Source organism: Dendrobates tinctorius, unplaced genomic scaffold, assembly GCF_039654945.1.
Source record: "Dendrobates tinctorius isolate UK_male_01 unplaced genomic scaffold, ASM3965494v1 ptg000007l, whole genome shotgun sequence".
NCBI classification, from domain to species: domain Eukaryota; kingdom Metazoa; phylum Chordata; class Amphibia; order Anura; family Dendrobatidae; genus Dendrobates; species Dendrobates tinctorius.
Genome location: NW_027361675.1, coordinates 55982169 through 56005541, shown reverse-complemented (window position 1 = coordinate 56005541; position 23373 = coordinate 55982169). Strand labels below are relative to the sequence as shown.

At 41.1% G+C, this 23373-nt stretch overlaps 1 protein-coding gene across 1 annotated transcript in view; it reads right to left on the bottom strand.

Moving 5' to 3' along the window:
- The window catches only part of LOC141086031 (uncharacterized), a 971752-nt gene that overhangs the window by 63456 nt on the left and 884923 nt on the right, over nucleotides 1-23373 (bottom strand). Inside the window, exon 96 of the mRNA XM_073571764.1 lies at nucleotides 11155-11312. Within this exon, the coding sequence (XP_073427865.1) occupies nucleotides 11155-11312 (158 nt within the window). The remainder of the gene's footprint in view (nucleotides 1-11154; nucleotides 11313-23373) is intronic.

Below are 23373 nucleotides of genomic sequence, written 5' to 3'. Positions count from 1 at the left end.
TTTGCATGTCAGGGCTCTTCAAATGTGACAGAGCGTTTACAACCTATTGCAACCAAAATGGCGTCCTTTACGAGCCATTCCATGTGCCCAAACAGTAGTTTTCTACCACATATGGAGTATCAGCGTACTCAGGAGAAATTGCACAACAAATTGTACATGTAATTTTTTCCTATTACCTTTGTGAAAGTAAAAAAATTCAAGCTAAAACAACATTATTGTAGGAAAAATTTATTTTTCATATTTTCACAGATAACATAACATTTTGTGAAGCACCGGGGAGTTCAAGGTGCTCATCACACATCTAGATACATTCCCTGAGTGGTCTAGTTTGCAAAATGGGATCACTTGTCTGGGGTATCCACTGTTTAGTCACATCAGGGGTTCTGCAAATACTACATGGTGTCCGCAATCTGTTCCAGACAATTTTTTTGTTACAAATGTCAAATGGTGCTCCATCACTCCCAAGCCCTGCCGTGCACCCAAACAGTAGTTTTCTACCACCTATGGGGTATCAGGAATCCCGGGAGAAGTTGTACAACAAATTGTATGTTCCATTTCTCCTGCTATCCTTGTTAAAATAAAAAAAATCAGGCTAAAGCAACATTTTTGTTGGAAAACAGTCATGATCCATGCTGGATCATGACAGATAAAAGCACTAGTAACCTTTTTTTTTCCTTTAAGCTGGTTGCTTAGAGATAGTTTTGCCCCCAGTGGCCATTAGGGTCATTATACAGTGGTTTATTTGTTCTAGTTTGCCCCCGGTGGTGGTTAGTGTTATTGCACATGATAATGAAGCAGGTGTGATTGCTGGCTCTTATCTATAAAGAGTGTAAGGTGAACTCTGGATCTGGGCGTCCCCTCTGTAGGTGGTTCCCTGATGAGGAGCGGTCTTCAGGGTCCAGAGGCCCCTCATTAAGGGAGGGTACTGTCATGATCCATGCTGGATCATGACAGATAAAAGCACTAGTAACCTTTTTTTCCTTTGAGCTGGTTGCTTAGAGATAGTTTTGCCCCCAGTGGCCACTTGGGTCATTACACAGTTGTGTCTTTGTTCTAGTTTGCCCCCGGTGGTGGTTAGTGTTACTGCACATGATAATGAAGCAGGTGTGATTGCTGGCTCTTACCTATAAAAGAGTGTCAGGTGGTTGCAATCACGGTTGGTGATATTTCTCATTTCCAACCAAGTCTGGTGGAGGAAGGAACTACAGAGAGAGGAGTTCCTTGCAGCTCAGGCAGAGCTCTGGTGTTTTGCAAAAAAAGTATCGACTAAATACCCTGTATTTGTTATCATCTTTTCATCAGCACTTGCTGACTACTGTTATATGTTTTACTGCAGGATATTTCTGCACAATTGTCATTCTGTGCTCTCTGTTTGTGTTAGAGCTCTGGTGTAGTAGCTTCAGGTGGAAGCTGAATTCTGGTGGTGGACTCTGTTGCTGGGAGCAAGAGCAACAGAGAAAAGCTAAGTGTTGTTACCCCTGTTTTGTAACTTTCCTTTTGTGTGTTTCAGTGCAGTGGTGGGATTAGTTTCTGCACCGTCCATTTCACTAGAAAGGGATAGGTGCAGGGCGAGCTAGGGTTTTTAAGTTCCTGATCGGCACCCGGTGCGGAATCGGCATAGGGATCATTAGGAGTGTAGAGACACTGACTTAGGGGAGTGCAGGAGGTCTCCACGTCCCCGTTCCCTATCGCAGGGCCCTCCATTGTATCAGTTTCCCTGGTGTTTCCCTTTATTATTTAAAGTCGCCCTGCTGGAGGTGGCGTATCCAGTTCTACGTGTAATTCTGAAATTCGCCTGCTGGAGGCGGTGTATTCGGCTGCACGTTATATTATTTAAATTCGCCCTGCTGGAGGCGGTGTATCCAGGGTCACATGTGCCATAGAAATTCGCCCTGCTGGAGGCGGTGTGGATTTTTTTTTTTGATTTTCACTGCTCAACATTATAAAATTCTGAGAAGCACCTGTGGGTACAGTTTGCTCATGACAGATCTAGAAAACTTCCTTGAGGTGTGTAGGATCCAAAATGGGGTCATGTGTAGGGAGTTTTCACCATTTAGGAACATTAGGAGCTCTGAAAACACGACATGGCGTTCGTTATCTATTCTGGCCAATTTTGCATTCCTAAAGTCAAATGGCACTCTTTCCTGTTCGAGCTTTGCTGTACACCCAAACAGTAGTTTTCCACTACATGAGATATCACCGTACTAAGTCGGAATTGCACAAGAAATTTTATGGTCCATTTTTTCCTTTAACTCTTGTGAAAATGCAAAATTTGGGGCTAAAGTAACATTTCTGAGGGAAAAAAGTAATTTTTGTATTTTTTCCTTTCATATTTCTTAAATTCCTGTGAAGCACCTGAAGGCTTCATCAAAGTGCTCAAAATCACATTTGAGAAGTTTATGGATGAAGTTTTTAAAATGGTATAATTTTTGGATATTTTCTGTCATATAAACCCCTCAAAGTCACTTCAAATGTTATGTGGTCCCTAAAAAAATTGGTTTTGTAAATTTTGTGTAAAAAAACAGAAATTGTTGATTTAACCTTTAGCATTTCTAACTTCCAAACAAAAAATTATGTTTAAAAAATTATACTGATGTAAAGTAGACATGTGTGAAATGTTTTTTATTAACAATTTAACAATTTTGCATCATAGAACTATCTGGTTTAGTGGTATGAAAATTAAGATTGAAAATTGTAACATTTTCAAAACTTTCACCAAAATTCCGATATTTTCACAAATAAATATAAAAAATATTGACCTAAATTTACCACTAACATGAAGTACAATATATCACGAAAAATCAAACTTAGGCTGTGATCACACGTAGCTTTTTTTGCGTTTTCGTGGCAATTTTAAACGCTCGATTGTGCCATGAAAACGCCAAAAAAAGCATCCCATGCAATCCTTTGGCATTCCACACATGCTGCGGCGGAATTGCATCGCGGAAAAATACGCAGCATGCTCATTCTTTGTGCGGAATCGTGGGAAAATCCGCACACATAGGAATGCATTGTTCTGCTTACTTTCCGCATGTGGCTGTGCCCACCATGCAAAAAGTAAGCTGAACATTTGTGGATGGTACCAACGGTCTGGAGGAGAGGAGATTCTTCACCAGGCTCTGGGTACCATATCCCTATGAAAAATAGAATTAAAATAAAAAAATCGTCATATTCCCACCTTCCGATGTCCCTCGCAGCGTCACCAGGCCTCATCGATGCTCCCGGCAGGTCCCATTCCCAGTGATGCATTGCGACAATGACCTTTGATGACGTCGCGATCTCGCAAGACCGCGACATCAACAAAAGTCATTGTCGCAATGCATCACTGAGAACGGAACCTGCCAGGAGCATCGCGATGATCGGGAACGATGCGTGGGACGCCGGAAGGTGAATAAAAGCACCATTTTTTTATTATTATTTTTAACATTAGATCTTTTTACTACTGATGCTGCATAGGCAGCCTTAATAGTAAAAAGTTGGTCACACTCGTCAAACACTATGTTTGACGAGTGTGACCATCAGTTTTCCAAGCGATGCTACAGATCGCTTGGAAATCTCTAGCCTTCTGCAAGCTAATTGCGCTTGCAAATCGCTAGCTTTTCCATGGGAAATAGGCGGGAATTAAAATGCGGTTTTCTCGCATATTTCCCGCGGAATGGAATTTCCATGGCAATTCCGCAACGTGTGCAAATAGCCTAAGAATCACTGGGATACACTGAGCATTCCACAGTTATTACCAAAAAGTGAAACTGGTCAGAATTCTGAAAAAAATGGTGTGAAAGAGCTAAAAAGATCATGTCACCAGGTTTTTACTACCCCATCTGAGAGCAGGGAAAAGAGTCAGGGAAAAGACCATGATTACAGCAATGTATCATTCACTGTTTGCTGTAGTTTTGATAAAATCACCGCTTTAGGGTATGTGCACATGTTGCGGATTCCATTGCGGATTTTTACAGGCGGATTTTGCTAAATCCGCAGGTAAAATGACCTGCGGATTTAGTGCAGATTTCCTGCGGATTTTGTGTGGATTTCCCCTGCGTTTTTACACCTGGGGATTTCTATAATGGAAGAGGCGTAAGTACGCTGCAAATTCCGCACAAAGAATTGACATGCTGCAGAGCATTTTTAAGATTCCATTAATTAAAATGGTACTGCACACCGCAGCAGAATCTGCTGTGGATCCACAGGGTCAAATCCGCTGCGGATCCGCACTAGAATCTGTAACGTGTACACATACCCTTACTGTTGCTGATCTACTAGTTCTCTGAATGCTGAGCTACGTATAACCCCGCCAGCACCAATGATTGACAGCTTTTTGTGTACACTGTGCATGAGAAGAAGGATGTCAATAATGTGGGGGCTAGGGGTTATATAGAGTTGAAAAATACTGCATGGCAGCAGGTTCAATAGTCCTCTAGGTATAATCAGCTTTGGAAACAGTGATTATGTGAAAACCACAGGTCAGTAAGTGACATATTGCTGGAATCATGGTATTATTATTATTATTATTTATTGTTATAGCGCCATTTATTCCATGGCGCTTTATATGTAAGGAGGAGTATACATAAAAACAAGTACAATAATCTTAAACAATACAAGTCATAACTGGTACAGGAGGAGAGAGGACCCTGCCCGCGAGGGCTCACAATCTTCAAGGGATGGGTGATAATACAGTAGGCGACGGTAGAGCTGGTCGTGCAGCGGTTTGGTCGATCGGTGGTTACTGCAGGTTGTAGGCTTGTCGGAAGAGGTGGGTCTTCAAGCTCTTTTTGAAGGTTTCGATGGTAGGTGAGAGTCTGATATGTTGTGGTAGAGAGTTCCAGAGTAGGGGTGATGCGCGAGAGAAATCTTGTATGCGATTGTGGGAAGAGGAGATAAGAGGGGAGTAGAGAAGGAGATCTTGTGAGGATCGGAGGTTGCGTGCGGGAAAGTACCGGGAGACGAGGTCACAGATGTATGGAGGAGACAGGTTGTGGATGGCTTTGTAAGTCATGGTTAGGGTTTTGTAATGGAGTCTCTGGACAATTGCGAGCCAGTGAAGGGATTGACAGCGGGGAGAAGCTGGGGAATAGCGGGGGGACAGGTGGATTAGTCGGGCAGCAGAGTTTAGAATAGATTGGAGGGGTGCGAGAGTGTTTGAGTGGAGGCCACAGAGCATGAGGTTGCAGTAGTCAAGGCGAGAGATGATGAGGGCATGGACTAGGGTTTTTGCAGATTCTTGGGTGAGGAATGAACGGATTCGTGAAATATTTTTGAGTTGAAGTCGGCAGGAAGTGGAAAGGGCTTGGATATGTGGTTTGAAGGAGAGATCAGCGTCAAGGATTACTCCGAGGCAGCGAGCTTGTGGGACTGGGGAGAGTGGGCAGTCATTTACTGTAATTGATAGGTTCGTAGGGGGGGTCACGTGAGATGGGGGAAAGATGATGAATTCTGTTTTGTCCATGTTGAGTTTCAGAAATCTAGCGGAGAAGAAGGATGAAATAGTGGACAGACATTGAGGGATTCTGTTTAGTAGGGAGGTGATATCTGGTCCAGAGATGTAGATCTGTATGTAGATGTAGATGTATCTGTCTAGACATGATGGTAAAGTCAAATTATGACGCAAAAATCTCATGACAGATTCCCTTTATGTGTAGCTGTTTGCCATCTCAATAATAGATCCCTGGATATGGTGTACAAAAGCAAAATGATAAATTATTGGGTTTGGCAAGAGATGAAATGGCTTTAATACCATATCATTAAAGTAAAAAAAAACTGCAGAATCACAAAATGAACATCCAACTGACAGATTTTAGCAGCTTGGAATAGTCATTTTGTATATTAATGTTATTTGGTTGCGGGTTATGTTTTCCACTTTTACGTTTATTTAATGGAGATGAAATACGTAGCTTATGCATTTTATTTTCTTATAAAGTCATATCTCCCCAGGAATGCATTTTCCAACATGTCAATTGCATGATTAGGTCTCATTCACACATCAGTATTTTTGCATCAGTGTTTGAAAGCTAATACAGGAATGGAAATTACAGAGAAAAATGATAATTGAAAGACTGTGTTTTGGAGGCACTCCTCGTTTTGACATACAAACACTGATTAAATACTGATGCAAAAATACTGACATGTGAATCAGGCCCTAGAAACATAATAATATATTTTTCAACCAACACCTTAGCCATTATATTAATTTCCTACAAATAAGGGAATGCTGCCTTATCATTGCAGGGAAATCCTTTATTACATAGGACAGGAAATCAAGCAACAAATAAAAACGTTATTTGACCAACATATAAATGTTCCAATTGGAGACACAATGAAGATGGTAAATTAGTATTTTTTTTTCCAGTGCAGATCAAACAGTGTGTCTGTTAAAACCTTATAATGCTTACCCGTGGGAATTTCTTATATAAATAATATGTACTATTTCAAAGAAATCTATATCTACTGTACAAGAAATACAAAGCAAAACATGAACGATTTGATGTTGGATCTTTATATATTAATAAATCATCTTTCCTTTTAATGTCTAAATTCCAACTATTACAGAAAAGCTCAACGTATATTGAGCTGTAGAACAGCAGCACCTCTCAAGGTGCAAAAAATCACATTCAAAATGTTTATTAATCCTTCAGGTGATTCACATTTGGAATGTGGAAAAAAATGAACATTAAACTTTTTGCCACAAATTTTACTTTAGACCCATTTTTTTTATTTTCACAAGGGTAACAGGAAAAAAAGCACCACAAAATTTGTTGAGCAATTTCTCCTGAGCATCCCAATACCTCATATGTGGGGGAAAACCACTGTTTGGGCGCACAGCAGAACTCAGAAGGAAATGAGCGTCATCTGACTTTTTGAATGCAAAATTTGCTGAAACAATTAGCAGATGCCATGTCTAAATAGTAGAAGTCCCCCACAATTGACACGTTTTTGGAAACTAGACCCCTCAGGAAACTTATCAAGATGTATGGTGAGCACATTGAACCCCCAGGTGTGTCACAGAAGTTTATAACGTTGAGCCATGAAAATGAAAAAAAAAAAATCACATTTTCCCCACAAAAATGTATTTTAGCCCCAAATTTTGCATTTTTATAAGGGTAACAGGAGAAATTGCACCATACAATTTGTTGTGCAATTTCTCCTGAGTACACTGATACCCCATATGTGGGGGAATACTACATTTGAGGCACAGTGAAAATATTAGAAGGGAAGAAGTGCCATATTGGAGTTCAGATTTTGCTGGAATAGTTTGAGGGTGTCATGTCACATTGGCAGAGCCCATGAGGTGCCAGAACAACAGAAACCCCTACATATGTGAACTCATTTTATAAACTACACCTCCCAATGAATTCATCTAGGGAAGTAGTGATTATATTGACACCACATGTGCCTTGCAGAATTTTATACAATTGAATGGTGAAGAAAGAATAAATTACATTTTTACCAGTAAAATGTTATTTTAGCCCCAAGCTTTTAATTTTTCTAAAGACAAATAGGAAATTTTTTACAACAAACTGAGGTCCATTTTTTGCCATTACTCTACATATAATCGGGAAATATTATTCAGGCACAGTGTAAAGTTCAAAAGGGAAGGAGCACCATACTATAGTGCAGATTTTACTGTTATGGTTTGAGTGTGCCATGACTCACTGTGAGAGCCCCTGACCTGTTAGAACAGCGGAAACCTCGATAAGTGGCTCTATTTTACAAACTATACCTCTCAACAAATTTATCTAGGTGTTCCGTGATTATACTGACACCACGGGTGTATCACATAATTTTATACCATTGGACAGTGAAGAAAAAATAATCACATTTATACCACCAAAATTTTGTTTTAGCCCCAGATTTTATATTTTCACACAAGAAGTGGGTAAGCATGGCACCATAATTTTTCCCACAATTTCTACTGAACATGGCAATACCCTATATGTGACTGTATAGTACTGCTTAAGGGGGTTTTACACATAGCGATATCGCTAGCAATATCGCTATAACGTCACCGATTTTGTGACGTTATAGCGATATCGCTATGCGTGATACTTACCTCCGACCGGCTCCCCCGCTGTCTGTCGCTGATCGCGCAAGATCAGCCGGCTCCATTTCTAGTCAGGCGCTTTCTGCTGGTGCCGACGAGCGACGCGTGGAGGCGGGCGGGAGGACGTCAGGATCGCCACGTCTGAAAGCTAAGTATCGTCCGCTGTATCTCTACTGCATTGCTGTGCGATCTGCCTGTGGGGCAGCTCACTAGCGATCATTTAGCGATGCACCAGCGATCCTGACCAGGTCGTATCGTGGTCGGGATCGCTGGTGCATCGCTAAATGTAAAAGGGCCTTTAGCCACACAATGAGACTTGGGAAGGACAGAGAGCTATTTGCCTCCTGGTGCACGGATTTTCCTAGAACAGTTTCTGCACTCCATAGACATAGCCCTAAGTGATCAAAAAGCAGAATCCCTCTCAAAGTAACCCCATTTTGGAAAACATACACCTTTAGGAATTTATCTACAAGTGTAGTGACGATTTTCACTCCATAAGTGTTTTCCAGAAACAAGCAGCAATGAATGTTGCCGATTGAAATTTGCAAACTGCTGTTGTAGTGACTAGTACATTGTAGTGACCATTACCTTATAATCACCAGTATATTATGTCCAGCTCATGCTTATAGAGACACGCACCCGTAAATAAGGCTGGCTCTTATCGCTTCAGAAATGCCAAACATGTGGACGCTATTTGTGGTTTAGGCACACTGTGGGGATCAGAAGGCGGGGGAGCATTTGGATTTGGGAGTACAGAATTTGCTGAATTTCTTTAGGAGGGTGAGGAGCCATTTTGTTTTTCCAGAGCCTTTGTACTTCCAGTAATGTGGAAACCCCTATATTTCCGTTAACAGATCACTGAGTGGGGACTTGTCGGTGGTGAAATCATCCAGCAAAAAATATTCAGCTTTCCCATTTACTTACATTGGATCCATTATTTGGTACAAATACATGGATATTAGAAAGTATTTGTGCCGATTTTCCCAAATCCGAATATTTCACTATTTGCTCATCATTAACCACAATATTTTGTGAGCTATAATTTTTTTCATATTTCGGCCGACAGTCATGTGAGGGCTTTTTTTTATGGACTAGTTGATGCTTTTATTTGTACCTTTTTCAGATACATGACATTTTTTGATCGTTGTCTATTCCAATTTTTGGGAATGAACAAAAGCCAGTAATTCAGGATTTTTTTATGCCGTTCCGTGTGTGTTAAAATTGATAAGGAAGCTTTATTCTTTGCATCAGTACAATTACAGCGATACCACATTTATTTTTTTCATGTTTTGGGGCTTTTATGCAATAAAAACTATTTTATAGAAAAAATAATTATTTTTGCATCACTTTATTCAGAGAGCTATAGCTTTTTTATTTTTCTTCTAATAAAGCTGTATGATGGCTTGTTTTTAGTGAGACAAGATGTTGTTTTCAGCGGTACCATGTTTATTTATACTAGGGTTTTTTATGGCATTTTATTCCACTTTTTGTTTGGCGGTATGATGATAAAGCATTGTTTTTTGCCTTGCTTTTTTATGGTGTTTACTAAAGGGGTTAACTAGTGGGACAGTAATATAGGTCACGTCATTCTGAATGTAGCGATACTAAATATGTGTACTTTTATTGTTTATATTTTTTTCAAAAAAATATTTATTCACGAGTACAACAAATTTTGATTTTTTTAAATTATTTTAATTTATTTCTTTTAATATTTTTACATTTTTTTTAACTTTTTTTTTTACTTTGTCCCACTATGGGACTTTCATTTTTTGCAGGCTGATTATTTGTATACACTAATTGGCAAGCAGGTGTTTCCCTTTCTTCCCCAACACGAAGCAAACCACAAATATTAAAATAAAATAATTTTATTAAACAAATGAAAACAATCTTAAAAATAGCTACATATTCATCTTTCATCAATAACATACCCCCGGAAGAAGCAAGAGGGCGAAACGTGCTTCGGGGTTCAGCAGCAGACCACGGGCACGCTCTAAGTCTGGATAAGGTAATTACAAATTGGAATGTCTCTATTAGTTTTATGGGGTCCCTATTGTAGGTGACTTGGATATATGATTACAGATTTGAGCATTTGCACTTTATATACCAGGGAGGCTTGGTTTAATTGTTTTACCAGGAGTATGGATTTTTCTGGCTTAGAAGAGAAGTTCATTTGGATGGTTACAAGTAAATTATTGTTCATGGAATATTAATTATGATGCTTATGTGCGTATATATGTGAAATATTACCCTGAATGCATTTTTTAATTAGAACCTCCATGTTTAGGATCTGCTGTATATCCCCTTGGGGTATGTTATTGATAAAAGATGAATATGTAGCTATTTTTAAGATTTTTTTCATTTGCTTAATAAAATTATTTGATTTTAATACTTGTGGTTCTCTTCGTGTTGGGGAAGAAAGGGAAACACCTGCTTGCCCGTTAGTGTAGATTCTTGTTTTGAAGTGCCAATTTGAATATTTTGGAAAAAGTTGTGGTTTGATTATTTGTATAGCATAGGGATGCAGGAGCATTCCTATGCTATACAAGCTGTCAGCGCTGCACTGACAGTCAAACTTGCTTCATCATGCTCTGAGCATGGTCAAGCAACTTTGCTAGCTCTGGTGACCCAGATGTTGTCATGACGGCATCAGGTCACCATGGCAACAATCGAGACCTCGTGGGGTTTCCAATCCCTTTCTTCCCTCTGCCTGCTCCCAAAATACTACGATCGAACTTTAGGGGGTTATGCCAAGAGCATTACGGGACCGATCCTGACACCCAGTGACAAGTCTCAGCTGTCAGAATCAGCTGGCACCCGGTGGTGATTGCGCGCACATAGACAAAATCATGTGTACGTATCCATAAGTCCAAGGTCATTAAGTACCAGGTCACAGGTGCGTATGGATACATCTAAGGAAGTAAAGGGGTTATATGTCTTTACTTTTACGCCATTATGTGAATTATTAGAATTAAACCATCCACAACAGTTCATAAACTTTTTTGAATATAATGCAATTAAAAGATAGTCACGTTGTATGGCTGCATCTGAAGGTACTTGTATATAAGTTAGTCATGTTCTTATATAGCTCATGTATTATACATCATTTTAAAATTTCTTACTTTATTACTGGTTTGCTTCTTGATATTTGCTTCATTGCTGATACAGATCCTCCTAATGTAGAGACACCACGGTCCCGGTTTAAAAAGATGGCCACTCTCTTTAGATGCCATTGTCTTACTGGCTGTGTGCACTGGATGGGGATCGTCATCACACAATTCTGGGAAAGGCAAAGAGATTACATGGATAACATTGGGAGGGAGGAGTGACTTCAGACACATGCAAGCAGATCCTGACCACATTTAATGCAGTTGTAACGCAAGCTAGCATTACACTAGGTTTTCATGAAAAATGTCAGCAGTTACTTTCCCTAGTGTTTAAAAGTTGAAAATAACAAAACTTTTCAATACACTTTTCATATTTTATACCATTACAAAATATTTATTTTATTAAAGCGTAAAAGGGTATATCCGGGACTTTAAAAAAGGCATGTATTTGCTAACAGAGGCAACTACCTATCTGTTGTACCCGGCGCAGGTCATTGACCGCTACTACCAGATATTCAGCTGCTCACTGTTAACAGAGCAGCAGTTTCTCTTCCTATTGACAGAACTACTGGTGTCATGCTGATTGACAGCCAAATCTCCGCTGCCTAATTGGGGGAAGCCAGCTGTCAATCAGCATAACACCAGTAATCCCGCCCTGTCAACAGGAAGATGAACTGGTACTCTGTTAACAGGGAGTAGCTCGATCTCTGGTGGGAGTGATCAATGAAAGGTGTCGGGTACAATAGATAGGTAGTTGCATCTGTTAGCAATGACATATCTTTTTTTAAAATCCCGGATATCTCCTTTAATACTTAACATTTTTTTAACTGTTGATTTTTTTTCATGAAAAAATCCTTTTGAAGACATGTGTCACTACCTCACATAATGAGCTTAGTAAGATTGTATGTCATAAATTATGCGTTACTGAAACCATTTTGGAAAATTTCTGACACATTATCAGCATAATGTCATTTTCTAATGTCTACATAAGCTATAATGTAAAAAATGTGATAAGGTTTTAATAAAGATAAAGCAAAATAACCCTTTCCTCTTTAAAAAAGCTTTAACATGCAAAAATATAAATAATAAAAGGTACACATAACTGTAATCAATGCAATCATGCTGACCAAAACTTTATAGGGGTTGTCCGGCCTCAGGCTACGAGTCTGCAGTCATTCTATGTTAATGCAGACTTGTGAATCCTTGCACTGTGTACAGTGGGTGCTGTGAGGATTCTCTGGTCCTTGCACCATGAGCGGGATGCGTGTGATTGAAAGTACATGATATGCATACACGTGGTCACATGCTGAATAGTTTCTCATCCCCTTGAGAAAGTGTGGCGCCCCTGAGGGTTCAGTCGCCACAGAGGTACTGCACCTCCTCCTGAGGTGTGGTACCCCACTATTCAGGTAAGGTGGAGACTAGAGTTGAGCGACTTTGGTCGGATCGGGTTTCGTGAAACCCGAATGAAACAAAATAAGTTTCAGATGAAACTCGTCCGATTAGAGCAAAACAAAGTCGGAGTTTCGTCCGAAACCCGACCCCAATGCAAGTCAATGGGAAATAAAAGTCGGACGAAACTCCGACTTTTTTTGCTCTAGTCGGACGAGTTTCATCTGAAACTTATTTTGTTTCATTTGGGTTTCACGAAACCCGATCCGACCAAAGTCGCTCAACTCTAGTGGAGACACCTGACCACACTCCAACACTCACATCCCACACGCACACCAGTAGTGTAGCAGAGCAACCTTTGTGGCTCCCTGCTTGGAACACGAAGAGTGCTGGGAGGAGGGTGGAGCTTAGACTGCACAAGAGAGCGGAAGAATATTAGGAAAAGGTCAGTCTGTGAGAGAAGATCCCCTGAGAGGGATAGAGTGAAGGAAGCGCTGCAGCAGACTCCTGTGACCTGGAGCTGCTGGCACAGGAAAGAGCCATAGAAAGCCTGATTCTTCAGAAGGAAGAGAGTTTATTACGGAACATAAGGAGAATAAGAGAACTAAGGACTAGGGTCAGAGCAGAGCCCTTCCTCAAGTTTGAAGCACATGGCCGGGGTCCGGTCCCCGAGGTTGTATGGATACTGATGTTCCTGCAGCAGAAACCAGAGGAAAAGAAGTCGTCACCACTTTATTCCCATCTAAGACTTGGGGGCACAACAGCAACGTGGGTGAGCCGGGACATGATAGCAAGGAGTCCCCGAAGCAGGCTACAGCTGTCTGCCATACAAGAAGAGTTCTAAGTAACATCAAGAAGGAGGAACTTGAGTTTAATACGCAACTACAAGTACTTCAGATTAGGCGCTAGTGTGGAGATGTTCAGAGAAGGCACATGATGAAGGAGTGCTGGAAAGATGTACTTTACCTTGCCTGGGAGTTGGCTGAGCCCCTGACCTGGAGGACACAGCACTGAAGCGGGCATCTGTGTGAACCAAACTGTGAGTAAAGCCTTGGAACTACATGCCCTTGTGTCCTCCACTTATTCTTGAGCCTTACATCCGGCTCTGCTATATCTACTTCTTTACACCATCTCCCCACTTGTCAACCTCATCTACTCTGCCTTGGGACTACAGCTCCACCTGTGGGGAGCTTCAACATCATTGCTGCACGACACCATCTGTCCCAGAGAAGCAACCCTGCAGCGCTGGTCAAACTGACCAGAAACCACAGGTGGTGTCACGAATCATCTCAACAACTTTATCCCCATCACTCTATCCCTTTTACATTGACCGCCTGAGGCCACAGACCGGGTCACTGCCACTGCGACATCTCCCATTGTAATCAACGGGCCCAGCACCGAGTACCCCACGGCCTCTGGGGGCGAGTCAAAAGCAATTACATTCTAAGCAAACGCGCATCGGGGGTCTCTGTAGGATCCTAAATCTGGTGCACTGCGCCCGCTCCTCTTACAGGTAAGCGCTGCTTCACTTTACCCTTGTGCAATTTTGTGATTTATCATTGTAACAAGTAGGCATTGAGGTTACATTGGAGCAGCTCTCTGCCTAGGCACTTTACTGTTTATGTTTATTACCATTTTAGATTTCCTCATCAGTCCATCCTTTTATATCTTTTACTGTTTGCATTTGTACTGCATTGTTATTATTATGACCTTTTGATATGACATTAATAAATTTTGGCATTTTATATACATACTCCATTTTCTCCTTGGTTTATAAATTGTATGGAGTTTATGCTTTTTCCATTTTTTGGATTATTTTGCACTATTTAGTGCTTTAGTTTTTGTAACGGACATGCTACCTGGTACTGTTATTACATTTAGTCAGAATGTAGTCGTAAGTATGCAACTGCATATTCGTGGTCACATGACCAACTGAACTCTGTGTCGGCAGCGGCAGTTTGCGTAATGTGCAGTCACTAGAGTGACTACACACTTACCCTAAGGCCGGACCAACTCATTTAAATTCTCATGTTATTTTTAGTCACATGTAAGAAAGGCTTTAAAAATATTTAAAAATATATAACAATAATTATATATATATATATATATATATATGAGTGTATGTATGTATGTGTGTGTGTGTATCAAGCCACGCCCAGTCCACATAGCCCTGCCCACAACACATAGCCACACATACGCAAACCCCCTATAATAAATATCTAATATATACATATATATATATATATATAATAAATATCTAATCTAAAAAAAAACTTCCTTCTCACCCCTCAATGGGGGTGGTCATTGTTGTCCTTTCTCATTCTCGAGTCCTCTACCAGAGGCTTGGGAGTTTGAGTATTCTGCGCAGGATCTTAATTGTTCCCAGTATTGTGCTTTTCTGGACAGAGAGCTCAGATGTTGCTCCTGGGATATGTTGTAGCCATTCTTCCAACTTAGGGGTCACTGCTCCAAGTGCTCCTATCACCACTGGAATCACTATTGTCTTCACTTCCACATCTTCTCCAGTTCTCCTTTGAGGCCCTGGTATTTCTACAGCTTCTCATATTCCTTCTTTTTGATGTTGCTGTCACTTGGCATCTATTACCATTGCTGTCTTCTGATCCTTGTTTACTATGACAATGTCTGGTTGGTTAGTCAACACTTGCTTATTTGTCTGGATCTTGAAGTCCCACAGGATTTTAGCCCTTTCATTTTCCACCACTTTTTCTGGGGTATCCCACCTGGATTTAGGGGAGCTTAGCCCATATGCTGCACAGATGTTCCTGTATACAATTCCCATTACTTGGTTGTGGCGTTCAGTATATGCTGCTTCTGCTTGCATTTTGCATCCTGCCACTATGTGCTGGACTGTTTCTGAGGTTTCTTTGCATAGTCTGCACCTTGGATCTTGTCTTCTGTGGTAGATTCTTGCTTCTATGGATCTAGCACTTACTGCTTGCTCTTGTGCTGCTATGATTAGTGCCTGTGTGCTGTCTCAGAGTCCAGCTTTCTCCAGCCATTGGTAGCCATGTCAGCCACTTCCATTATCTGTCGGTGGTACATCCCCATGCAGAGGCTTGTCTCGCCATAGTGCTTGATGTTCCTGTTCTTCCTTCGAGAACTGTTGTTGTTGCTGCCTTAGGCTTTCTCTTAGCACCTCATCTTCTGTCACCATTCTTCTGATGTATTCCTGGATACTCCTTGTTTCATCCATGATGGTGGCTTGGACGCTTATCAAGCCTCGGCCACCCTCCTTTCTGTTGGTATACAATCTTTGGGTGCTAGACTTAGGGTGGAGACCTCCATGCATTGTGAGGAGCTTTCGTGTCTTCACATCTGCAGCTTCCATCTCTTCTTTGGCCAGCACACTATGCCAGCAGGGTATCTGATAACTGGCAGGGCATATGTATTGATGGCATGGATTTTATTCTTCCCATTGAGCTGGCTCTTCAGGACCTGTCTTAACCTTTGATGGAATTTGGATGTTGCTGCTTTCCTTGCCTCCTCATCATGGTTACCATATCCCTGTGGGACACCGAGGTATTGTAGCATGTCTTTACATCTGCTATATGCCCTGCTGGTAATTCTACTCCATCGATCTTGACTATCTTGCCTCTCTTTATTACTAACCGGTCGCACTTCTCCAGTCCAAAGGACATCACGATGTCTTCACTGTAGATCCTTGTCAGGTGGATCAGTGAATCGATGTCTTGCTCGTTTTTCGCATACAGCGTGATATCATCCATGTAGAGGAGGTGGCTGATGGTGCTTCCACCCTTGAACTTGTATCCATAGCCAGACTTTGTAATTATCTGACTGATGGGGTTCAAGCCTATGCAGAACAGCAATGGGGACAGTGCATCACCTTGGTATATGCCGCATTTGATGTTCACTTGTGCTAGTTGTCTTGAGTTGACTTCCAATGTTGTTCTCCATAGCCCTATTGAGTATCTGAGGAAGGTTCTTAATTTCCTGTTGACATTGTAGAGAGCCAAGCATTCACAGAACCATGTGTGTGGTATTGAGTTATAGGCTTTCCTGTAGTCAATCCAGACTGTGCTAAGTTTGGTCTGTCTGGATCTTGAGTCTTGAGCGACTGCTCTATCTACTAGGAGCTGGTGCTTAGAACCTCTGGTGTAAGTCCCAATGCCTTTCTGAGCTGGATTCATGTACTGGTTCATATGCTTCTGTAGCTTCGTGGCTATGATGCCTGACAGCAGTTTCCATGTTATTGGGTTGTAGTTGGATGGAACTGTTCCTTTATGAGGATCCTTCAAGATCAGCACTGTTCTACCTTGTGTTAGCCAAGTTGGGTGGTGGCCTTCTTCTAGCAGTTGGTTTATCTGGTTTGCCATGTGTTCATTTACCGCTGTTAATTTATTTAGCCAGTAGGTGTGGAACATGTCTGGGCCAGGTGCTGTCCAGCTCTTCATGTTCTTGACCCAATGTTGGATGTCTGCTTCTGTAATGGTGACTGGTTCTTGCTCTAGGTGGTTGCTGTGTTTGATTCTCAGATCTTGCAGCCACATTGCACTGCTGTTGTGTGTTTTTTCCTTCTCCTATATGTCCCTCCAGTATTGTTCAGTCTCTGCTAATGGTGGAGTTGCTGCCTTTGTGCTGTTGTTCTGTAGTTGGGAGTACACTTTGGATGGTTCTTTGGAGAACAGGGCATTCATTTTTTTCATAGGCACATCTTCTTGACCACAACAGGTTACGCTGCCTGTGTTGCCCATAGCAACCAATCACTAGGCATCTTTCATTTCACCAGAGCAGTTTAAAAGATGAAAGCTGAGCTGTAATTGCTTGCTATGAGCAAGTTTTCCTTCTAGACAGTTGTGGTAACTGAGGCCTATTATTCTTATCATTTCTATGGTGTTATCATCCTTCTGAAAGGCTACAAATAACACAATTATTACTGTGCCGACACAGACCACCCTCTGACACAGACTGCAGGGGGAGCCCAGAATCAGGAACTTATTTGTCTGACATGAACCATCTCACTAATTTAAAAATTTGAACATAGATTAAAAAAAGAAACACAAGACGGATTTCTCCAACCCAGGTATTATTTTAATCAGTGTAACAGCTCCAACTTGACAATGCCTGGTTCACTTTAAACTTATTTATACAGCTACAGCTAATGCCACTCTAAATTAGTCCTTCTTTACAATTTCTAACTAAATGGTATTACACTCCCACAAGGTTGAAATCTGCTTTCTCTAAGAGAAAAACTGCATTACATCTCAATGAGCAACACATACAGAAAGAAGACAGTGTGCCAAGACTTACAGAAAGGAGTACAGAAATGGAAGAAAGGGAGGCAAGAGCTGCTTCCTGAAGGGCAACTGAAACGTCTCAGCAGAGACTGCGCCTCCACCATGTACAGATGGGAAGGAACTGGCGAGACATACAAGTATATACTATATACAGGGGAGATGACACACAAATATATACTCTACACAGGATGAGATGACATACAGGTATATTCTATATACAGGGGAGATGACATACAGGTATATACTATATACTGGAGGAGATGACATACAGTTATATACTATATACAGAGGAGATGAAATACAGGTATATACTATATACAGGGGAGATGACATACAGGTATACACTATATACAGGGGGAGATGATATACAGGTGTATATACTATATACAAAATTAGATGACATACAGATATATACTATATACAGGGTATACTATGCCCAGGCAACGCCAGGCTCTTCAGTTAGTAATAATAATAATTATAATAAAAAAGTCAAAATTGTTGTTTTTGCTCATCCCTGCTAAAAACTGAATGAAAAGTTAGCAAGAAGTCATATATATTCCAAATTACTCCCCTATAACCTTGAATAAATTGAATCATTTATCAATACATTACATGCAAAAATCCAATTTATCACCCAAAAACAGAATTCACAGGGAAACAGTAACAAATATGGTATATTAAAAAGTTATGGCTCTTGGAGTGGAGTAAAATTACATAAAATCTCAGTCCTTAATTTGTTATTTTTATGGTCAGAAAATAAGAGCAAAGCTGCCTACAATTGTGCATGGAGCACAATTAACAACAAAAATAAAGGAGCAGTCTGGGATCGGCATGTAAATAAACCAGTGGATTGACATAAACAAGCAGCAGATTCTGGGCATGCTAATGGCCATTTATACTCACCAACTTTATCAGCTAGAATCCACATTGAATCCACCATCATAACTGTCATGGGTGAGACAATCTGAACACCTTTGCTAATATATGGGCCCAATGTTGTGGAGCTACTGGATCTGGAGCTGTCATGCCTAAGGTGACAGTTCCCAGTCAGCAGTTCCCAACAGGTTAGGGATCGCTCTCTTTCTGTCTATCTCAGACTACTTTGAGATTCACATGTCAGGGGTTGATCATCATCAACTTCCAGTTGGAGACTCTGGATAAAAATTGGCTTAAATGGAACTAATTAAAAAATAACCAATCATTATAATTACCGATTTTTGTCAAATTACATGAAATATTTACGCTATGTTCACACATGCCGCGTTTTTTAAGCTGGGTTTTACAGCATCAGCAAAAGCTATGAGATTTCATAAATCTAATGAACACACATTGTTTTTTTTTCCTGACTGAATTGGAAAACTGCTGCATTTTTTAAAACTGCAGCATGTCACGACTTTCAGCGTTTTCTAAGCAGATTTTTCACACATAGAAAGCAATGTGTAAGTGCAAAAACTGCAGGTATCAGGTATTGCTGTGTTTTTGGTGCAAAAACTTAATAAAGCTGCATCATGTTTTTTTGGGACACTAAACTTTATCAGCATGAACAAGAGACAATAAAAACACAGCAAAAAAACAGCCAAAACACAGCAAAAATGCATTAAAACTTGCTTTTTGTAAGCAGCATCTTTACAGCCAATAAAGCAGGTTTTGCCTGCAGAAAAAAATGCAATATGTGAACATAGCCTTAAACAGTGTGGTGCAGTGCTGGATGGGAGGAGATACATTTCTCCCAGCAGGATCAAGTTTGGCAGGGAATTTCCCTAAAGTCAAGGACCTGCAATGATGTCACGGTTACACATGTGGGTGGGGTTATGGGCTATGTAATGGAGGTTGGTGTTTGGCACATGGTGAGTGTATGTGGAAGATATGAGGAACTTGGCTGGAGTTAGGCTGAATTTGTTTTGCTGGATTACCCGTGCTGCAAAGCTTTAGCAGCAAGACTCAAAACAACCCTGGGAATGGCACCTGGCGGACGCCACTGACCGGGCAGCCACTTAGTTAAGCCTGTCCCGTGCAAGGGTGAGTCTGAGACCAGTGGTACTCCAAGCTGGAGTATATTTTTGTTTTTCTTTACTTTCTGTTAAACCTGCTGTTTAAAGTGACATTAAACCACTGAAGTTGGACTCTAAGCCTGTGTGTTGCATCATTACTGTGGCCCTGCCACTGCCTACCAGAGCAAATCCCTACAAATGCTGATGGTGGTGTTTAGAGATGGGCAAACCTGAACAGTAAAGATCGGCATCCGTACCGAACACCTACTGTTCAGGCACGGACACTGAACACAAGCTTCACCAGGAAGTGTTTGTCGTGCTATCTGAAAATCATCACCGTCCAGCCGGAAAATGAATTGCGGTGACCTGGGTGAGATCACCACTAGCACAGTGAGAAAGTCTCACAGTGCAGAGGCGAGTTCACAACAGTTCAAATCTGGCATGGGTCAGAACGACAGACAGGTGAGGGATATTGTTGCTTTTTTTTGTTTCATTACATGAGATGAGGGATTCAATGGAATGTGCATTGACGTGAGCATGGTTTAATTTAGAATCACTAAAGGAGTCTGTCTCATTCTTTCAATTAAAATACTTTATTCTGGCTGTGTTTTTATTTGCAATACAACTATAGGATTAGTAATGGATAGGTGTCTTATAGATGCTTCTCCATTACTAATCCATGGGCTTTATGTCACCTGACAATACAAAGGTGACATCAACCCCGAAAAAAAATGAACCTCACTTGCCACCGCTACAGGGCAAGTGGGAAGAGTCAGGTAAAGTGCCAGAATAGGCTGCTATTTTTAGGCTGGGGGAGGAAAGGCAGTGTCCATGGCCCTTTATCAGCCTAAGAATAACAAACCCCAGCTGTCTAATTTAACTTGGCTGGTTGTCAAAAATGGCATAGACTCCACACTGGTTTTTTTTATTTATTTATTTAAATAATTTTAAGAATCGGAGTGGGGACAACTCTATTCTTGATAACCAGCCTTGATGAAGCTGACAGCTGTGTGTTGAAGGCTCCAGCTGTGAGTTTGTCCTGGCTGGTTATCAAAAATACAGGGGAACCCATGTTGTATTTTTTTATTATTTATTTTGCACCGTAAACTACAGACACTGTCAGGATGGCGCTGTTATAGTGATTAAAATGATACCTTGGTTGATGAAATCCGTCTTGTAGTTGTTTAATCTGTATTTGTAGTTTTCAGTTAATGAGATTCTCATACGGGCCTGTAGGGGTGGCTTTATGTGGTGCTCTGCTTACATATTCACCTGTATGGGCTTATGACAGGTCACTGATGCCTCAGTGACCTGCCCCTTATTTTACATAATGCATATAATATTGTGGGGTTTAGAAAAAAAATTGCATTCAGCAAAATGTCACCGGTGATGGTGCCTGTGCAGTAGAATGTATTGAATAATGCATCTAATATAAAAAAATAAACTTAATCAAAATGGCACCAGAGGCGGTGCATGCACAGTGACATCTGCCGCGTTCCGATTGATGCTACTGCGCAAACACCACCGTTGCCATTTTGCTACAGCAAAATGGAGGTGGCGCATGCGCAGTAGCATATATTGCTTTCTAACCCCACAATCTTATATGCATTTGGTAATACATGCTATTAACCAAGGGCTCCCACCAGTGCCATTTTGATGAATGTAAATTTTATTTTCTTATATGCATTATGGAAAATAGGAGGCAGGTCACTGAAGGAAGCACCACATAAAGATTCCCCCACAGGCCACGCTGAATCTCATTAATTGAAAGCTACATATACAGATTAAACAACCACAAGACGGATTTCATCAACCCAGATATCACATATATAACAGAGCCAACCTGACACTGTCTGTAGGTTACTGAGTACACTCCTGCTGACAAGTTTATTTTAAGCACAGCAAATAATACAAGCTAATGAAAAAAGTACTATACATTCACAGTAAAGGTAGAAAAAAGGCTGCTGACACGACGTACAATACAGGCTATTGAACTGGCTCAAATAAAACTTTACAAGTATATTTTATTGAAAAAGAGTATAAAAAATGAAAAACTCCATTTAAGGCCAAATTCACATGTTGAGCATTTGGTGAGTTTTTATATCAGTATTTCTAAGGCTACTTTCACACATCAGGTTTTCGGCGTCAGGCGCGATCCGGCGTCGTGCCGGAATGCCGGATCCGGCAAATGTTTTGTAAAACCTGATGTGCCGGATCCGGTTTTCTGCCGGATCCGTCTTGTTCTTGACAGACAAAACCGGATCCGTCTCATCCGGTTCATCCGTTTTTCTATCCGTTTTTTCGACGGATTACGCCAGATCCGGTTTTTAAAATTGACCCTTGTGGCCCCTCAAGGCAGAGTACACTGGCAGGATGACAGAGTGTGAAAGATTTGTGCCCTAACCAAACTTGTGTACCTTCTGGACCAACAGTATATACCTTTGCCAACCAAAGTTGGCTATCTTGTCATGGTCTACTATTTTTAGCTTTAGGCCACAGGTGTGTACCTGGTTGTGTTTTATGCAAAGTATTTCACCTTTTAACAAAAGTTGTGTACATTGTTAGGAAATCACCAACAATAAACACAACTTTTTAGGTGAAATACTTTGCTTCAAACACAACCAGGAACACAACTGTGGCAAAAAGCTAAAATTTACCCACAGTTATACCTGGTTTTGAATACCTTTTTACCTTTGAAATACCCTGTATTTAACCTTTTTTTTAAACATAGTTCGCCGCAGAAAGAAAAGACAGACAACCATTGTGAAACGATAATTTAACTTTTATTTAAAATTTTTTTTTTTTTTTGTAAAATGTTTTTAAAGTGCAAAAAACTTTTTTAATAAAGGTTTTAAACCCAATGGGCATTTTTATTAAAAAACACACATTACAAATCTGTGTATAGTGGGGTGGAAATACTGCTGGAGGGGCTTCGGGACACTTCGACACTGGGTGTGTGGAGAGAGGACTGGGATCGTGGTGGGGAAGGAACAGTTAGAGGTGAAGGTGTGGAAAAAACTACAGAATGGGTGGACATGTGGGAAGCAGAAGAGGTGGTGGGTGGTGGAGTGGAGGGTTGGGCAGGGACTGTAGGAGCAGATGATGTTGATGGAAAGTTGTATGGGGAAGGAGTTTGGTACGGGGAAGGAGTTTGGTACGGGGCAGGTTGCTGGAAGTGGGGAGATGACTGGTACTGGGGAGGTTGCTGGTACTGGGGAGGTTGCTGGTACTGGGCAGGTTGCTGGTATGTAGTAGGAGGGGGAGGATGAAAAGTGGCTGGAGGGGGTGCAGATGTAATAGGAGGGGGAGGATGGAAAGTGGCTGGAGGGGGTGCAGGTGGAGGAACTACAGTGGTGGGAGGTGGAGGTTGGGAGGTAACCTGCTGTAGAGCACCGTGGCACGAATGCATTACATGCATCTGCTGGGCAGGAAAGAGCGTTTCCATGCGCTCCACAACAGACCTGAAAAAGGTGTGGTTTGGCGAAGATCTTGCTTCTGAATGCATGGTTTGCAGAAGTGTCTTCACCTCCAGAATGCTGGAGTTGATCTGCTGAAAGCCTGCGGAGATTTGCTCT